The sequence below is a fragment of the Diachasma alloeum genome, unplaced genomic scaffold (assembly GCF_001412515.2).
Source record: "Diachasma alloeum isolate Michigan unplaced genomic scaffold, Dall2.0 Dall_scaffold_00185, whole genome shotgun sequence".
NCBI lineage: Eukaryota > Metazoa > Arthropoda > Insecta > Hymenoptera > Braconidae > Diachasma > Diachasma alloeum.
This window is the reverse complement of record NW_021680351.1, coordinates 210234-228985: the sequence shown is the minus strand read 5'-3', so window position 1 is coordinate 228985 and position 18752 is coordinate 210234. Positions and strand designations below refer to the sequence as shown.

The 18752-nt window shown below is 37.5% G+C and overlaps 1 protein-coding gene across 2 annotated transcripts; it reads right to left on the bottom strand.

Moving 5' to 3' along the window:
• Positions 1-821: 821 nt before the first annotated feature.
• On the bottom strand, positions 822-17479 carry LOC107048154 (reticulon-1). Of its 2 annotated transcripts, XM_015271191.2 has the most exons (6): positions 16248-17479; positions 8555-8590; positions 2146-2353; positions 1835-2043; positions 1405-1510; positions 822-916 (listed from the first exon to the last, which is right to left on the bottom strand). In XM_015271191.2, the coding sequence occupies exons 1-6, from the start codon at positions 17089-17091 to the stop codon at positions 862-864; spliced, it is 1458 nt and encodes a 485-aa protein (XP_015126677.1). In that variant the 5' UTR covers positions 17092-17479; the 3' UTR covers positions 822-861. The 2 variants fall into 2 exon arrangements, with proteins under 2 accessions (XP_015126677.1, XP_015126679.1); XM_015271193.1 differs by lacking the exon at positions 8555-8590 and having other exon boundaries at positions 16248-17478.
• Between the last annotated feature and the right edge of the window lie 1273 nt (positions 17480-18752).

The window sequence follows — 18752 nt, the reverse complement described above, 5'->3', positions numbered from 1 at the left end:
TAGAAAAACGGTTTGTTAACAACATCTCTTGTTAAATGTCAACTTATCTCGATGCCAAGTGGTTTTAGAGAAAAATGCCATAAGATTTTTTTTTTAGAAAATTTAATTCTCTGTAAAAAAAAGATCTTATGAAATTTTTCGTTAAAACCACTTGTAATTGAGATAAAAACTAATTAAAATTAAAAAAACAAAAATTTTCCTCTTATTTTGTTAATTTTGCATTTATTACAGAAAATAAAGTTATAAAATAAAAATAAAAAATATTTCATTCATCACTCCATTACTGACTTTTCCTCAGTAGAGGAAAAGTTCCTCCACTTCATACTCTAAAATTACTAATGCTTTTTTAATGGAGTAAGGGGAGAAATGGGTATCGAAGGGGTATTGCAATAAAATCATGATTTCAATTTTTTCTCCTTTTTATGTTTCTTTTTTTACGACAAAAGGTGAAGAGTGAAGCGACGTTATTGCACTTCCACAGGGCGAAATGATTCAACGTCGGGACGATTAATTAATTAGTATCTAGAAACTTCTTAATTCAAAATTCTTTCTCGTTTATTTTAGATGTTTTGTTTTTATTTATTATGTTCACACGATGAGAGGTTTGCTATGGGGTGGGCTCCTTTCTCGTAATACAATTTCGTTTTTTTTTGTTGTGTGTGCTGAGGTGGGTGAAAAAGCACCTCGCACTGACGATTCTGATTTCATTATGACACATGTCTCATGGAAATTTGTGGTGTCAATCAATTGTAAAAAAAGAGAACCCACGACGCAGGAGATTTCTCACGTCTTCATCATTTGCATTATCATTGCTCTTTTTGTTCTATTTTTATTCATTTTTTTGCTCTTTGAGGATGGGTTTTACTCCTCCTTGGTAGGCTCTGCCTTCTTGCCGAGGGGAATTGCTGCTTTAACCCTGGGGAATAACAATAATTGAATTTTAGTATTGAGATTATTATTGATAATTTTTTTAGTGAACCAGATTAGTCCAGATTAGTCCTTTGCTTAAATTTATTCATTATGAAGATGATTAGGGACCAACAAACTTTGAATTTGGAAAAAATAACGAAAAGCGCGTATTTTTTTGTGGAGAATTATATTTCTTAAAAAATATCTCCGACATTTTTAATTCAGTCATTATCGAAATAATTGGATAATTAACAGCAATAAAATGGCACTGAAAGTGTGAAAAAAAAATCTTTTTTCAAATACTATCTCTTGTTAAATGTCGAATTACCTCGATAACCAGTGGCTTCAGAGGAAAATGTCATACAACATTTTTGTAGGAAATTTAATTCTCTACGAAAAATTCCTTGTCAAATTTTTCTCTAAAATCACTCATAATTGAGATATATGAATTCACACTGAATTAGAAATTCTCGATTAATTCATTAATTTTCTTACTTAGCAGTGAGTTCGTTGATCTTGCCCTGCACTAATGCAAGATTCTGGTCAATCTGCGCTTTGTTCGTCTCGTAGACTTTGGGAAGTGTGAAGAGCGCTACCACTCCTGGAATAAAATATTAAAAAATCTAAATCCACACTTATTTATCCACAATAAATCATTATAAATTGTTCTAAGTTGCTTATGTTCTCTGCATAAATAGTATTCATTCGTGTTCATAAACACTGAAATGACATGAATAATCGATATTTCTCTATTCATTTCAAATAATCAAGTGCAATACAATTGAAACTAGAAATTATTTCAAACAGAAATAATTCCTCTGATTACAAATTTTCAATTACTATTGAATTTCTCATGTTTCATGACCTCAAAATTCCAATTAATCAATAAATATTTATTCAACTCAACTATCCATTATTAACATACCAATAATGATAAGTGTCATTCCATTAAACCAGGATCCAACATAAGTCAAGCACCAGAGTCCAACTCCGAATTTCAGTGAATCAATGAAATCCTCAATGAGGAAAAGTCTGCGTAGTTCAGAGACTGCAGCATTGGCATGTGCAACGAATACATCAGCAACTTCGTGTACCTTTTCAGCGGGTAGAGTCAGGTCTACCTCCAGAATGTCTCTGTCAATGCAATATCATAAATTATGAGTGAAAAAAATCCGGAATTTACGGGCTTAAGGGCCTGTAAATTCTGGAAAACAGGTAGGCGCGGTGGGGACTCACTTGAATGGATGTCCGTCCGATGTTTTCTGGACGGCCTGCATTATGGTCTTGTAGATGCGGAAACCCAGGGTTCCCGTGAGGGTCAATAGGGCTACATAAGAGAATACGCTGATCAGACTGAAGTAGGCCAGCGACAGAAGGACACCCAGTATTGCGCCAAATACAGCTCCTGTTTTTTCTGGCTGACGCCAGTATATTAATGCTGCCACTGCACATAAAAATTAGGAAGTATTAGGTTTCGGGTTAATTATCATCTCAGGGAATTTATTTCTCATCAATTCCAGAGGGAAATTCGCAGAAAAAGGGAGAAAACAAAAAAACAATAGAAATGTCCGGCGTTTTTTGCTAATATCCTGGGAAGGACAGGGTTTAGGGGAAAACGTGACACGAACTTTTTTGTAGCTTATGAAATTCTCCACCAAAAATGTCCTATCCTATTTTTCTCCAAGCTCACTCGTTTCCGAGATAATTCAACAATTAGAAGATCCATCCAAAATATAAATTTTATTTTCAGAAGAAACATCTTTTTTATTATCAAAGTATCGAAAAAATTATTAGTTTTTGGTAAATAAAAGTTGTTGGACATTTTTGCAGCTCGTGAAATTCTCTTCAAAAACGTTCATTGAATTTTTCCCCTAAAGCCCCTCACGAAATAAAAAACCGCCCATTTTCCATGAAATCTCGAGTTTTTCGGAATTATTCTTCTCATTTCGTTCCACCTCAGCACATATCATATTTAATTTCACCTGCAATTCAATTCCCTCAAATAATTATCACACAGATATCGATTTTCACCACCAGATTGATGAAACCCCTTACATAAATCAGAAACAAAACCCGTCCTAAGCCTCTCCCTTCGAATAGTGGAAGGTCTCGGGAGTTTAGCACTCTCCATTACGTGTCTAAACCAAGTTCAAGGTTTTAATTGCGAAAAAAAAAAAATTTTATAACTGAGTTACAACACTGAGAATTGGAGTCAACGTCACGGATCACGGTCACCAGTGGCACTTGTGGAGCGTCACCCATCGGCAAGGTACTGACATTTTATACATCCTTATTTGTCGAACATGAAATACGATCGACGACCTTGTTTACTTTTGACTAATTAATAGTTTCAAAATCGTTAAAAACCCATAACTCATCAATTTCCCATCACAAAACAATTGTGTAATTGGAATAAAGGGAATAAAATTTGCCTTTTCAAAGAATAATATTAAAAAATGAAACTTTCAGTGAGTAATTTGTGAATAAAATTGTTTCAAACGAAATTTATATCAATAAGTGATTAAGAAAAAATAAATAAAAAACCCAGAAATCATCAATTTCACATCTAAAAAATTAGTTTCTAACTAGAATGAAAATAAAATGAGTGAATAAAATTGTTTGAACAGACTTTTTATTAATTAATCATCAATATAGAAATTAAGTAGCAAAGCAAAATAAAGAATAGGAAAGAGCGAGTGGATTTTTTTCATTTTGTCAATTGTTGAATGAAAATTTCAAGTTTTTTCACTTCAGCTCCGAATCCATCAACTCTCGAATCAATCACCCCAATAACCCCTGATTTATCACACCTAAGAACACAGCAAACACTTCTGCAAGTCCTCAAACCACCATTGATCTCCATAAATAACCACGTCTCTTCGCTCATCTCCAATTACAATCTCTCGAAATTAAAAAGTCCACAATTTCAATTCGAAAAGCCCTTCACCCCGAACAATCCCATCAACATCACCACCTCCACATCTGCATGACCCGTTCCCACGTGGAATTGCAACCCCACCATATGTTGAATCCCAAATTCCGAGGACCCAGCGATCAACTCTCAGACAAAATCTTGCGATAAATCTGTTAAAAATGATTCAAAATTTTTTTTAAATTCCATAACAACAAATTTTCATTGAAATCCTAGTAAAAAATGCTCTGAGTCTAGCAAAAATTTTCACTTTCCAGCAGAAATATCACAGAAAAACGTAATTTTTACCATAAAAAATGGAATTTCACTGCATTTTCTCCTAAAAATCTTCAAAAAAATCTCGAAAAAATGAAAAAAAAAGTTTCACTATTAGGATTGAGGGCTAATTTTCCGTGGATCTACCCCACTCGAAGAAACTTACCACGACCCAGCTCAGGAAGCTCCTCGTCGAAGCCCCTCCTGGGTTTATCCTTTCGCACCATCTCACAAAAAATAAATAAAAAACCAACAAAAAATTGAGGAGACGTCGACGGTGCAAATCGACTCACGTTGGGAGACTAGTCTCACTCGACAGAACAGAACCGAGAGAACAGGGCAGAACGGAACAGCACGACTTGGGTTTCGTCGGGTGAATGTGTGCAGACTACTAAATGGGAGGGAGGGAGAAGACAAGTAGGTTTTGTTAATGGGAGAGACAGAGAGAGAGGGAGAGGGAGAGAGAGAGAGAGAGTGACACGAAAAAGAACACAGTGCAGGGAGGAGAAACGGTAAATGTGGAGTGGAGGAGAGATGAAGAGAGATTTGAGAAAGGTGGAGGCTACTGCGTAGATGGCGTCTGCCTACTTTTTAACATTTTTTTTACGTTTCAAGAGAGTTTTTTTCAATATTTAATTAACCATTATTTCGGGGAATTGAAGTTGAATGAACTATTTCGGGAAATTCAAATTTACTGCGAAATTTATTCATTTATTTGGGGATTTTTCGGGGGAAAATGAAACCTTTTGGACCTAAATAAATTTTTCTTGGGTAATTATTCAATTTTTTTAGGTTTGTGAATGAAAAATACTCGCAGTGAATAAAAAATATTCGGAATCGACTTGTAAAATTTTTCAGAGTTCAATTTGATGATTTTTCATTAATTAAAAACACTTAAAAGTGAATAATAAAAAAGATCATTTTATTCACCGATTTTTGTTTTCAAAAATCGCGAAAATTCTCGCATTCACCTTGTAATTTAATTTTTCAATCAATACATTCCTTCAATTATTAAACTGAATTATATAAATATTTTTGTGAATTAAAACCATCACAATTTACTAGAAAAAATATTTTTCATCAGTTTCAAACCAAAAAAAATCCTCTTCATCAAGTAAAAACGATTTTATCCAAATGTTTAAATCGAAAATTTTTTCGATTTTCTATCAACTTTGGAATTTTTCTAACCACATGAGTAATATTGGAGTAGAGTGGGGATGGAACCGGCAAGTTGGCGCCACGCGCGCTTCCACGACGACCAACGCATTTGGTCACGTGATACCCAACTCCGGTGCGTTAAGGCAATTTTTTTTCCCAATTCCAATTTTTTTTTACTAGTATATTAGACGCTGCGCCAGTAGTCACTAGCGTACGAGTCAGACTCGCTCGATGGATTTAGTAAAAGGACAGGTGAATTTGCACCGGCGTCACACGTCATTAAGTTAATCGAAGACTTCGATTCTATTTCGTTCGATGGAGGAGTGGATGGAATCCTTCCGCATTCTATTTATGTCAACTCTGAATTAAATTAAGGGGAGATTACTGTGAGTTTTAAAAGTCGGGGGCTATTGGAATGAGATTTTTCATACATCGGAAAAGATACGGAATTTTTGTTGAATATTTCTCTCTGTCGCTCAAAAATTGGAGGCCAGAATCATTTTTAAAATTTCAAACGTCTGCGGAGCAAACGAACAATAAACAATTGATTTTTTTGCACTAATTATTCGTTTTTAGACATATATAATCGATCTTCAATGCATTAGAAATGCCACGACTTTTACGACTACAGTAATCTCCCCTTAAATCGTCGGAGACTGTTTTTTCTCCAGAGTGACGTCCATAATTATCAAACGAAAAGAAATAAGCAAATGGATGTATCATCGGGCTGATGGCGATGTTTAATTTCATTACATTACGATATGAAATCAATTTTGACAATAGACAGGCGATTATTTTTAAAATAATGATTGAATCCGGTCTCTAACATTGGATTAAACCCCAAGGTCAATCTGTCAACACCACACCTAACGGTTCTGCGCTAATAATCACTAATTACGGTAGCAAAACGTCATTGCCAAGGTCACCGTTGAATTTCAGAACACCTTAATTTGTTCCACCTTTCTCATTGTTCAATTATCTGGCCGATGGAATTGAGGGATTTTAGAGTAAAATGTCTCAAGATCTTTTTTGTAGTTGAGAAAATTCTCTACGAAAATTTCCTCTGAGATTTTCTTCTACATCCATTAATTATCAAGATAATTGAATAATTAACAACGTAAAATTAACGATTTAGCCTAAAAAACAAGATTAAATTCAGAAAATAAATATTTCCACTAATTTCCCCACCCCCATTAGCAACAAATACCCCAAACTCGATGATTTATTTTCGTCCAAAAAACCCCAGTGGAGAAATCTCGACAAAAAGATGAATAAAGACGAAAGAGTCTTTACGTAATCATTTGAGCGGAATTTTGGCCCCCAAAAATAAACGTCAAGATTTTTGTCCAAACGACAATCACGAATAAAATTCCCAATTGACAAAGAACCCCCCCCCCCCAAAAAAAAATTACTAAAAATCCATCCGTCTGTCCTCAATAATCACTCGTCATTATTGATAATAATAAACCTTTGAACTGAGCCATCGATAAATTACCCACAAGTGGATTATTTTTATTTCAGAATGAGAGACACAAAACCAGATTGACCCACTTGAGTTTAACGCCAGGTTCTCTATTTGGCTCGATATTACTTCAGCAAATAAAGAAAAAAATCCCATTCGTCATCGAGGGAAATCTCCCGAAATTCCAAACTACTCCATGAATTTTTAATTCCCCTCCCTTATGCTTTACTTACACTCCTCTTTCGTCCACTTGGTCCCCCTTATCTGCTCCAAAATCTCCAGCACATTCATCTTAATTTTACTTCAGAGAATAATGATCTTTGAATTAACTCCACTTCTTCGTGAGCCACAAGACAATTCAAATCCGGATTGAGGAGAATTTATTTAGCCCTTTGATTGATTAAATGTTGGAATCGATATTTTAGCTCTGGTTTATTAATTTTTTTACGCTCTTGATGATTATCATTATCTCACACATGAACCCGGCACTAATTTCTCCGCCCTCGTCACCTCGAACAAGAGGTAATGCACCAGTGTTCTTGGACTGAGTGAGGAAGGTAAAATCCCAAGCAACGCAGAGACTTTGGCAGGCAACCAGCCAACCTGGCTGACTCTGAGCGGTTTATATTTAGGTGATACCGACAGAAGCACGATGATGTAGTTGTAGATGTCGTAGTCTTAAACTATGTGAATAGAGAATAGACGAGGTGAACTGGACCTCAAAAAATCACTGATATGTCACGACTGGACGATGCAATTCCGACGAGTCACGACTCATTTTTTAGCGTGAAAAAATATCTTTGAATTGAAAAAAAATCGTTCAGATTCACTCAGCCGATCTCGAGATATCAACCATTGAACAAGAGTTCGTTGATATGTTTTGTCTTTACTGTTTTTTCAACTTCATTCAAGTTTTTTGGAAATTTCTAGAAATCTGGAGGAGATAGCGGATTTTTTGTGAAGAGATTTTTTGTAGCTGTGGATCTGCTCCACAAAAAAGGTCTGAATGTGAATTTTTATATCTCCAGTAGATTGGCAGATATTCAGCAGGGTTGGGCATCTATCGATAACCGCAGTTTTTTACATGACATTGCGCCCGGAAACCGCGACTTAACCGAGGGAATCGATGTTTTATATTTTAGAATCACGGTTTTACAGTCCTAGGGACATAAAATAATATTTTACCCCCCAAGTACTGAGATCCGCGGTCTAACCGAGCGAAGTGAAGTTAAATTTCGCGGTTTATCTGTACTCGGAACATAATATGCTATTTTTATGATATTTGTGTCCAATACTGCGTCTTCGCCAGTCGGAATAAAATGAAACATTCTAGTAATCGGAAATTGCAGGCTTTTCGAAGTAATGTAAAAAATTTAGAAGAACCCGTCGACGTAATTTACACGCCCAACCCTGGATATTCAGCGAAAACTGGAGGCAATTTCAGTTTTTTTGGTTTGTCCCTTCACTAGTGAATAAAAGTTCGGGACTTTCTATGGTTGCCTTGGGTTTTTAGGTTTTCTGACTTGATTTCTCAGACTGATTTTTCGATTTTAAATAGGTGTTGTGTCTTCGCCTTCGTCTACTGCAGTTGAAATTATTTTGCTTTCCGAATTTCATTGAAAGTGAAAATTGTGTTGGAGAATAGCAGACACAAAGGAAGAGAATTTCAGCATTTCCCAAGCCGCTTATCAAGCTCTAGTGTATAAATGTATCTACATAAATTTGAATTCCAAACGGCGACACAGTGGGAACGAAAAACCAATGAAATCGATCCAAAATTTGCTCTCGCATTTCTTCGGTTTTTCATTCTCAATGAACTATTGAATAATTATTCTTACCTTTCGGATTCAGTCTTTCTGGGTTAAACCATGCGTCTGTAAAACAACAATCAGAGGTTAATTCTACATTCCATCACCAGCAGTTTGAAATTTTAATGTAGATGTGAAAGGTGTAATTAAGCGATAGAAACGTTCATCTCTCATTTATCCTGTTTCAACGTGCGATCTTACTTCGCAAAAATCCCAGAGACCGTTGGATATAGAGAAAAATGTCATGGAACTTTTTTGTAGAGACTTTCAAGGGCTACAAAAAAGTTCTCCGCTAAAGTTCTCCTAAACCCATTAATTAACGAGATATTGACAAAACTCTCTGAACACACGTTTTTTCTCTTCTCCCTTCATTAATTCATTGATCAGCACTCAATGAATTAATCATCATTTCTTTTCCACAAATTATGTTAATTGTTTTATGTGCAGAATTATCATTAGACTTAGTTGATAGTGCGTGCAGCTTAACAAAACAAGGAGGATAGATTAGTGAAGATGAATATAAAAAATAGAATGAATAGAATGAAAATGTGAGAAAATGGAAAAAAATTAAATTCGTCTTCCGAATGACGTTACCCCACTAGAAAATCAAAAGCAAAAATTCAAAGCGTTCTATTATGACTGTTAATGCATAGAATATGCCTGTAATGGGAATTAATGAGTAACAGGAGGGATTGCATAGAGCATCTGCCTATTTACAACTCTGAATCACGTTCAGTGGTGTAATAAACGCAGCAACACCGCATTATCCCCAGGTTGTACTCCAATGAAACGACACTGAGATTTATCATCATAATCAGAAGGTCTCCTCGATGCCTGAGAGACCCACTGTCTCACATTCTATTCTCTATTCCAGGGTGAACAATCCTGCATTTATTATTTATGGGTCTATCGATCCCGGCCGCTCTCGACTCTCTCACTTTATCAATACTCAGAATGAATGGTGTTTTGTGGGGGCTATTTTCGTGGGATGAGGTTGAAGAACTCTTGATAATTCAAGTCATAACGCTGCAATGTCCATTAATTAGTTGATTAACGGCTTGAGTGGAGGGAGATTTTACAATTGGTTGAAAACGACTGAATTACTATTTAGGAGAATTTAGGAGTTTTTTCTTCGGTTGAGGGTCAAGTGGATTTGGGGGTCGAATGACCCTTTAGGACTGCTGGAGTTGTGGGTCCAATGGGTTAAAGAGATTGGACCGTCAACTCCAAACGTCCTTGAGGGTCGTTTGACCCTCAAAACCATCTGACTTTCTACTGAAGACAAACAAAAACTCCATTTTGCCCCATTCATTTCAATAGAGTGATTTCCTAAGTGACCAGCCCCTCGCATTTTTCAGTAGCGAAGTGGTAAAAGGAGACGAGTGAATTTTTTTCGAAATTCGTAATATTATTATGACCATTTCAAAATTAATATTTCATTGTTCATCAAATTTTTTTTTTTAAATGCACTCATCTCCTTTTACCACTTCGTAAAATGATCTCATCCTCTTCGTTTTATTAATTTTATTAATTTTCATTGGAAAATGATTTTCCAAAATTAATTGAAAAAATTAAATTAATAAAATTCTCAATTCTTGAAAAATCCTGAAACCGCCAGGTGTTTCGGTGAAATTTTTTCGTTCGTACTTTATCCCCCAGATAAAGCCCATTGTCTCGCTGGCAAAGTCCCCTTTTTTTCATATCGATCATTCTCATTACATAACCATCCTTATCACCGGTAATCTCAGCCGAGCCCTAGTATCACCCAGCGGTGAAGGCCCCATCGCAGTCCCTGGAATCCCAAGGGACCCCTAATAAATCTCTCCTCCGACCTACGTCAAACCCCTCGGCTGGCCCATGTAAACAACGACTGGACGCGAAACCCTCGAGCGATGACGTCAGAGTCCACAGGTAAGAGGATCGAGAGACGCGAACAAAATCAACGGGCGAGAGTGTGAATGACGAACGAAAGGAAAGGAAAAAATTTGGAGAAAAAAAAATTCATGAAGAATTGAAAGTAAAAATTCTTACGGGGATCTAGAATATTCCAAAAGCATCCGGTGGTCTTGCTCTTGCCCTTGCAAACATCTCCATCATTATCTCTCTTTGGAATTGGACACGATGCGTCTGAATCCATTGTAACTCGTTTAAAATCCCTCGATCTAGTGTCTCCCTCGATAATAAACACTGTATTCTTTTAAAAAAACGTATAAAAATCCGCACTCTGTGAGATTGCACGTGAAAACAATTTTTTTCGTCGTTTTATTTCTCGGGAGAAAATCGAATGCAGTGGAAAAATCGAATTTTCCGGTTACTGCGTCGATACGGGGCCGTGTCAGGGCCTCTGGGGCTGTCAAGTGGCTGCTGTCAAGGTGACAGGGGCGTTACCAGCACCTCTCAACCACTTTGGAGGTGAAATTATCGGGGACGGGTGGATTAATTAGTTTTGGTAATTTTTCGCGATTTCTTTCCCCCACGACGAAATGGAAATAACTTCAATCGCTACTGACTCACGTCAACGTCAGGACTGAGGAGTGTTATCGATTCCGCTGGTCTAGGGGCTACGGAGTGTCCGCGCATGGCCGGCCTCGGGGGGCCTCGGCGAATGTCGGCGGGGCTCGATTTTAAATGGGCTTTTCGTGCATGTGGCGACGTAGGGTTTGTTTTTGTTGATTCGGAGCTATGGGATTTCGATTCTTATTTAATGAGAGACATCTCCCATTTTGCAATTTCACCACAAAATGAAAAAATTATAAAAATTGTCCAATAATTTTTAATGAGCTTTTTATTGGCTAAAATATCATTCCCCCAATGTTTTTTTTTATGAATTTTGTCTCTCTTGATTTTAAAATGGGCAAATATCAAATATCAATGATGACTGATAGGCAAACATCACCGACAGTGCACAAAAGGGAAATCTAGCGGGGAAAGAAAGTCGGAACTTCTGTTTCCTTCAGAACCATTTGTATCGCGGCTTTCCGTGATTCATCAACACTCTTGAGACGCACTTGCATGTTCCAGCGCATTGCGAATGTCAGGCTCAACTACGCCACACAAACCATCAAATTTATATTAATTTTACGCAGCTTTAAAAAATTAACTTCAACAATTTGATGAACTGAAAAAATAATTAACGGAAATTATCCCCGCAATATTCCCGATCTCCAAGTCAATGAAAATCATCTTCATAAATCATCAATAATTATTCAAGATGATGGCAGTGTTTTCAGGACGAACAAACGATTCCTTACGAGGAACGAATAAAACAAAGTTTTTTTTTATGTAAAAGGTGCTGTATAGGAATTAGAAAATTATTTGTTTTTTTTTTTCAAAATGATGAAATCTGCTTCATTTCATGACTCGATTACGCAATCTGCTTCGATTGATTGAAATTACATGTTCCACGGTCTCGCAGTAACTAGCACAACGTGCAACATATTCAGGGGAAAAAAGGAAAGAAAGTGGGTAAAGTGGAAATAATTCCGCTCATATGTGCAATAAGCAAAGTTTAGACGGACAAAGGAGCCGGGTTCACAGACACTCTGGCGCCCACGCAAGCGCACACCTGTGAAGCACTCTAGTTTTTGTGTGAAGCCCATCCGGCGACAGGGGGTCGTTTAATACCGGGGGTTGCAAATGTCAATATCCAACGCTCATTATCTTATGGAATAGCTTTTTATAGTTCGTGCAGAGCTTTTTGTTCTGTCGTTTCACTTCGCTATTTTTTTTTGTGGATGGAAAAACAGAGGGGGAGTTTATCCACCCGCGATAGGAGAGAATAGACTCGTCGTTAGCTGTCGATAATACAGAAATTTATGAATCTGCTGTTGCAAAAAGAAAATTGAATGAATGAAATAGAACTGAATTTTTCGATGGAATTTTCATTCTCAAGTGGAATATTTCGATTAAAAGATTTGTTTTTTTTTAATTATTCATTTGGATTTTTAATCATGAAGGTAGAATAGTTATTTCAATCTACATGATTTGAATAAGATTTTTTTTGCAATTCCAGGATGAGGAGGAAAGTGACAGCATTTTTTCTGCGAATTATAATTTAATTGGTTTAGTTTTTTTAGAAATATCTGGAAATTCAAGGGAGATAACGGAATTTTTGTGAAATACTTTTTTGTAGAGAAAATCCAGAGCTACAAAAATGGTTCAGATGAATATTTTAATATCTTCTTTAGATTTGGAGATATTTACGAAAGAACCCGTGTGGAATTGATTTATACTATTTTATGAATTTAATTCATCAATTTTATTTGAATAAGTAGAGAGGTTCAAATGTGTAGAGAATATTTGAATATTCCAGTTCATTTTACGTACAAAATAAGATTTCAGGAGCTTCTCGACTGTGAAATACCAAATCTAAAAATAAAAATCCCTTAGAAATAAAAATAACTCATCCACAAGATAAAAAGCTCAATAAAAACCCCTAAAAATTTTCCTGAAATCTCGAGATAAGTCAGATAAATACAGATAACGATCTGACAGTTCCCTCAACTCCCTCGAAGAAATTCAAAATAAAATTTGTACACAAGAAAAAAGAAAAAATTTGAGAAATTGCTTTCACAAGTAGATTTGAACTAAAATTAGTAGAAGATGATGATATCGAGGTTCGGAGCACCAGGTGAAGACCTTGGACATTTTATTCAGTTCATCCCCTAGTTTATAGCATCACGTGGACTTCGCCTCATTTTTATTTCCCTTGTAAAAGGGGAAGAAAACAGGGGCGGAGAGGTGGTATCCTGGTGTATGGGGTGTCTCGGTGGCAGATCGATATAATACGACGCGCACCAGACACCGTAGAGGTGCCCTAACACATCGAATGTTGCGTAGAAGGGAGTAAATAATTAACGTTGAGTCACAATTCAACAAAAAAATTAAAATCACCCCATTTTTTCTCTCAAATACATAAAAAATCTCGAAAAACAGGGTTTATCGACAAATTCACAGACAGCTTTTTTGTCGAAGACGAAATTTTCACCAGAAAAGTCTTGACATCTCGTTGCCAATCCATTAACAATTACGAAAATAATTGAATAATTAACAAACAAACAAAATTTCGTCGAAAAAAGTGCGCATATCCTCTCAATTACGTGATCATCTTGAGAATTAATGATTTTACAAGGAAAATATTGAATCATCATCCATGTTCAGTCATCTTGACTGTTTTAAATGAATAACTGAGTAATTAATCACCACTGGACGTTTGTCAGGCACGGATATGCATTTATCTGTCATGATAGTAATCACTTGATCCTGCCCCTTATCTCCAGACACGCGACCATTTTCCGCATTAATTAAATTGTTGATATCATGAAATCATTGAAACATAATTTTTATTTCATGGAAAAAAATTAAAATTGTGAACTGAAAATCAGTTGAAATGATCAATACTTGTTTTATTCAATTTTAAAAAACGATAAAGCCATGAAATATTTTTCATGTGCCCCAAAATCATCAGCTTTTTACTGTAATTTTTTTTATCCAATTGAAATTGATGAATATTAATGTTTTCCTCATTAAAAAAAATAATGAAATAATGAAAAAAAAAATTTTTTTTTATTGAACGAAATTAATTCAGTGCAAAAAATATCGCCATGTCTTAAATATGCGCTGAATATTAAAAGATTCCGTTGTATCCAGGCGGAAGTGAACGGACCACAGTGACTGGTGTAGCCTACAAAACCACCTGATTAGAACCCACTGGTTCTCTACTTTCGGCTCGTTAGATTCTCCCTGTGAAAATTAATCTCCAACGTCCTCAAAACACCGAATATCGCAAATTCATTCCACATTTGCTCGTCGCTACTGAATTCGCTACTGAATTCCAGTCAATTGAAGACAGAACCAGAAGTAATTAAAATTTATTATCAATGCCAATCGTTAATTCATGGTGATTACAGTGGGATTGTTTTGGGGGAATTGTCATTGGACACGCCCTGTGGACACCAAGCGACGACATTGAATTTTATTTAAAAGTCGATGACTCAACGGTGCGAATAAAAAGAAACTCGATGAAATTCTGGACGGATTGCGAAGGAGTAGCTCTATGCGGTGGGTATAGTCGGGCAGATGGAGATTATGGATTTGCGGAATGCGAGAGGATTATTTTTAATACTCGTTTTAAATGATTCAGTGAAATTTCAGGAGGTGTGGGTGACCATTTTTTTCATCTTTCATTTGTCTCGAGAAGGAGTTAGTTTACGAGGAAATGTCATAGAGAATTTTTTGTAGAGGAGAAAATTTCCAACAAAAAATGTCTTGCAACATTTTCACCTACATCCATTCATTCTAACGATAATTACCAAATTGGCTGAATCATATCTACGAAAATTACTTTATTTGCGATGATTTCACATTTAATGTGGCGACATCAATTTCCCAGATATGAATAATTGATAATGCACAACAGCGCCGCACGATTCGACAGTAGTCCGCAGTACGACCCCCGTTTCCGCAGTATTCCGGCGAGAAAAACGAGGGTAACGACACGAACTGTGAGTCATAGAATTGAAGGTTGAGTAATACCCCTAGGTAAACGGTAAATAAATCCCTGACGCAATGAGACGAGATACTCTGACCAGAAGTCTGAGAATTCAATCTTATCTTGTAAACACTTGCCAACTAAAAACAACTGCAAAAACTGTATTCTCAAGAGTACACCCGTAACGATACTAAATCAAAGGAAACAAAATGGAGAAAATCATGTAACAAATTCTAGTGCAGTAATGTTCATGAATGAAACGAAGCTGCGACTCAATATTTCAAATTTAGTTTTAATTTTCAATTTGGCGCCGAAAACACGAGATGACAATACTCTAAACACGGAGTTATATTGATGAGATGAACAACAGATTAATTGAATTACCGTGGAACGAACTAAAAATTGATGACAGTGTGGGCACACTCATTTACAAGATTATCAACAAACATTGAATTCCAGAAATTCATGGGAATCCCATTCAGGAGCCCGTGTACAAAGAAAAAATTGTTTATTTATTTCTGGCGAGACTATTGCGATTAATTTTTTTTTAACATCAAAGAAGTTTGTGTCACATGTTCTGCTACCAGAACGAATAAAAAATATCCGTTAAAAGTCCATAATAAATAAACCTACACAGCGCGACCTTAAAAAATGCTTCAAAGAATCTGAAAAAAATCACATGTGCTTTTCATGCCACTAGTTATCCTTATCAGACACGAAAATTATGAAATTCAATTTTTTTCCCACATGAGCCATTCCAATGAGCCCTATTTCAAACTTTTGTGAATGAAAAATGAATTATCAGGTCCCAAACTTGAAAGTTAAAAAAAATTCATGCAAGTTTCCTATGATGATTAAAATCGTATTCAGCGAGCATAGAAATTAGAACACGACCAAATCACTTATCGTAATATAAAAGCTGAACAGCTGATGAATTGGTACATTGCTTTTTGCAACGAGAATAATTGACGAATATCTCGGAATCTAAAAGAGATAGAAAGATTTTTGTCACGACCTTTTTTGTAGAGCCAATAGAGCGTTATAAAAAAAGTCATGAGAAAAATTTTGCTACCTCTCTTAGATTCCGAGATATTCGTCAAAAACTAGGCAATAGTAAAAAACGACTTGACCCGGTTTACCGCTTTACCACTGAATTACAACCAATTAATTGAAAATGGCCGAATGAGAGGGCATCAGCCGGCGCCAGTAAATAACTAAAAAATCTGGACTCACCAAGCCCCATGTCCGCAAAGATCTTCCTGGGGGCAATTTCCTCGAGGTCCTGCCTCTCCTCTCCGAGCCTGCTGCCCCCGTGCGCACTGGCGACCTTCGCCGGGGAAGGCTCCGGCTCACTCTCAAACTCCGAATCCCCAGTTTCATTGCCACTGACACCGCCATCCCTCGGCACCGGTGGCAGCGGTTTCGTGGGGGCAGTCCCAGCCCCCGCCCCCGCCCCCCAGCTCCCCTCGTCCCCCAGGAAGTCCATGACCGGTGCCTTCTCCGGGGCAGGAAGCACCGACTCCTTCACCGACATATCCTTGTCCTCCTGGAAGCCCCTCTCCCTCTCGATCATCGACTTGGCACTGGAGTCATCGTCGGATCCCCTCCCGAAGAAGTCGTTTCCACTGTTCAGTGACTCTCTGTCCTCCCTGTCCTCCTCCTCGCGACTCCCCTGGAAGTTCCTCTCAGACTCGACGAACTCCGAGGTCATCCTCTTCGGGTCGAACCTCCCGAGGTGATCCTGCAGGTTCGAGGTGAAGGGGTCCCCGGACATCTGATCACTGAACTTGTCGAAATCCGCTGAGGGAGGGGGCGTCGCTGGCACTGGCTTCAGGATGTCCTCTTTGCTGTCGTCCTGGACTGTCGTGTCCAGGAGGTTACGGCTTACGTTTGTCTCCCTGTCGAAGAGGTTCGTCGGGGCGCGCGACACCTCCACCAACTGGGGATTCACGTCACTCGGGGAGGGCTTCTCCCTGCAGACGACGTCCTCTACGTGCTCGAAGTCGTCCATCGAGTCCGAGTCACGCTTTATCGGCGGCACCGGGGAGGACTGCTTTTGATCCTCTTCTTTATCCATTTTTACGGGTAATCGACACCTCTTTCAACTTCTTCGTTCAGTTTTTAATTTTATTTGTGCGGTTTAATCGATGACTGTCGCGGAAATTTTCTGCTGCTTTTGGACTTCGGGGGACAATTGACCCCGGGACACGCGATACTCACAAGATTTTTTTTTATGGCGTTTGCATGGGGATTGTGGGGGTGAGTTGAGGGATTGTCGGGCGGAATTGTTGTTTCGAGTGGTTGGCTATGGAATTGGCGAATCGAAGGGGTTTTTTGGGCTTTTTTGCGCGCCTGGAGCGATTATTACGATCTGCACTCACTTGATTCACACTCACGACTGAAGAGATGCCGAGGGGATCGCTTCTGCTTGGCTGCGATGGATTCGCAGCTGTCAAATGTCAGTGGCGCGCACATGCGGATACACTGAACACTGGAGAGTGTTTCGACAAATTGAGTGGAGTTGGGCTGGTGGGGGTGCGCGAGGCGGGCTTTTTGGGGGACCAGTTGGGGTCTATTTCGAATCCCACTCTCTGCCTTTTTTTAGGTAATTAGGATTAATTTAGGGGGGAAGGGGGGAGGAGGGGGGGTGCCGGGTGTGGGGCGGGTTTACAATGCGCTTTGGTCGCATCCGGTTTTGGATATTTTTCAAACCTGAAATGAAGTCATGTAATTGAATTAATTAATGAATTTTATTTAAAGCGACGAGTGACCGTTGATTCCGATGATTCAAGTGACGGGCTATGCAGAAATATCAACAGTGGTGGGAAAAGTAAAAAATAAAAAAAAATGTTTTCACCTGGGGCCAAAGTGCTAGATCTTTGATTTTTCCAGGGGAAGTCAACTTTCGGCAAAATCGTATTTTTTCGCCAAGTGAATGTTGATTCTTAATTAGTACGTCATTAGTTTTTTTAAATTACTAATTAATTGTGTAATCCTTAAACACTGAAAAATGCATTACATTCATCTGCTGATGAATTACAAGTGTTTCACCATCGTCATTTGTTTATAAATAATAGTTGCCGGCTGACACTCTATTGCTCTAGTTCAAATCCGATCGATTAGCCCCGCATGTATAGATATTCCAAATTTTTATTTTTTTCCTCATTGAAGTAGTTTTGAAGATAATTGCGAGCTAATAAAAAACATTTGCTAGTTAGTACTTTTTTTAAAATAAATTTTTGAAAAATCACCTCTGAAAAAAAAGGCGTTATCCCCTCTATTTCATTATTTCCAAAAAAGTTTATGACCAATCGATAGTAAATTGTTTGAAGATTTTTGCGAGTTAAGACAAAATCGTCAATGCAATCCTATTATTGCGTAAATTAACAATTCTAATTTCAACTGAAAACCAGAGTTGATGACCAGAGTTTGTAACAGAGATGTCAGACAAGATATGAATGTTTTTTTGAGCTCAAATGAAAGAGCGGGTCGAGAAATGGCGTGCAGAAGTCTTTAAAGATGACAAATCTCTCTAAAGATGATGTCTGTTTTCAATTGAAAAGCGCAATTGTGACAACATTGTCCAGTGGGGTCTAGGAGTCTCCCCTGGTTCAAAATCATCTTTATAGGCCTTAGCACGCCATTTCTCGACCTGCTCTTTCATTTGAGCCCAAAAAAACATTCACATTTTGTCTGACATCTTTGCTACAAACTCGGGTTTTCAACTCGGGTTTTCAA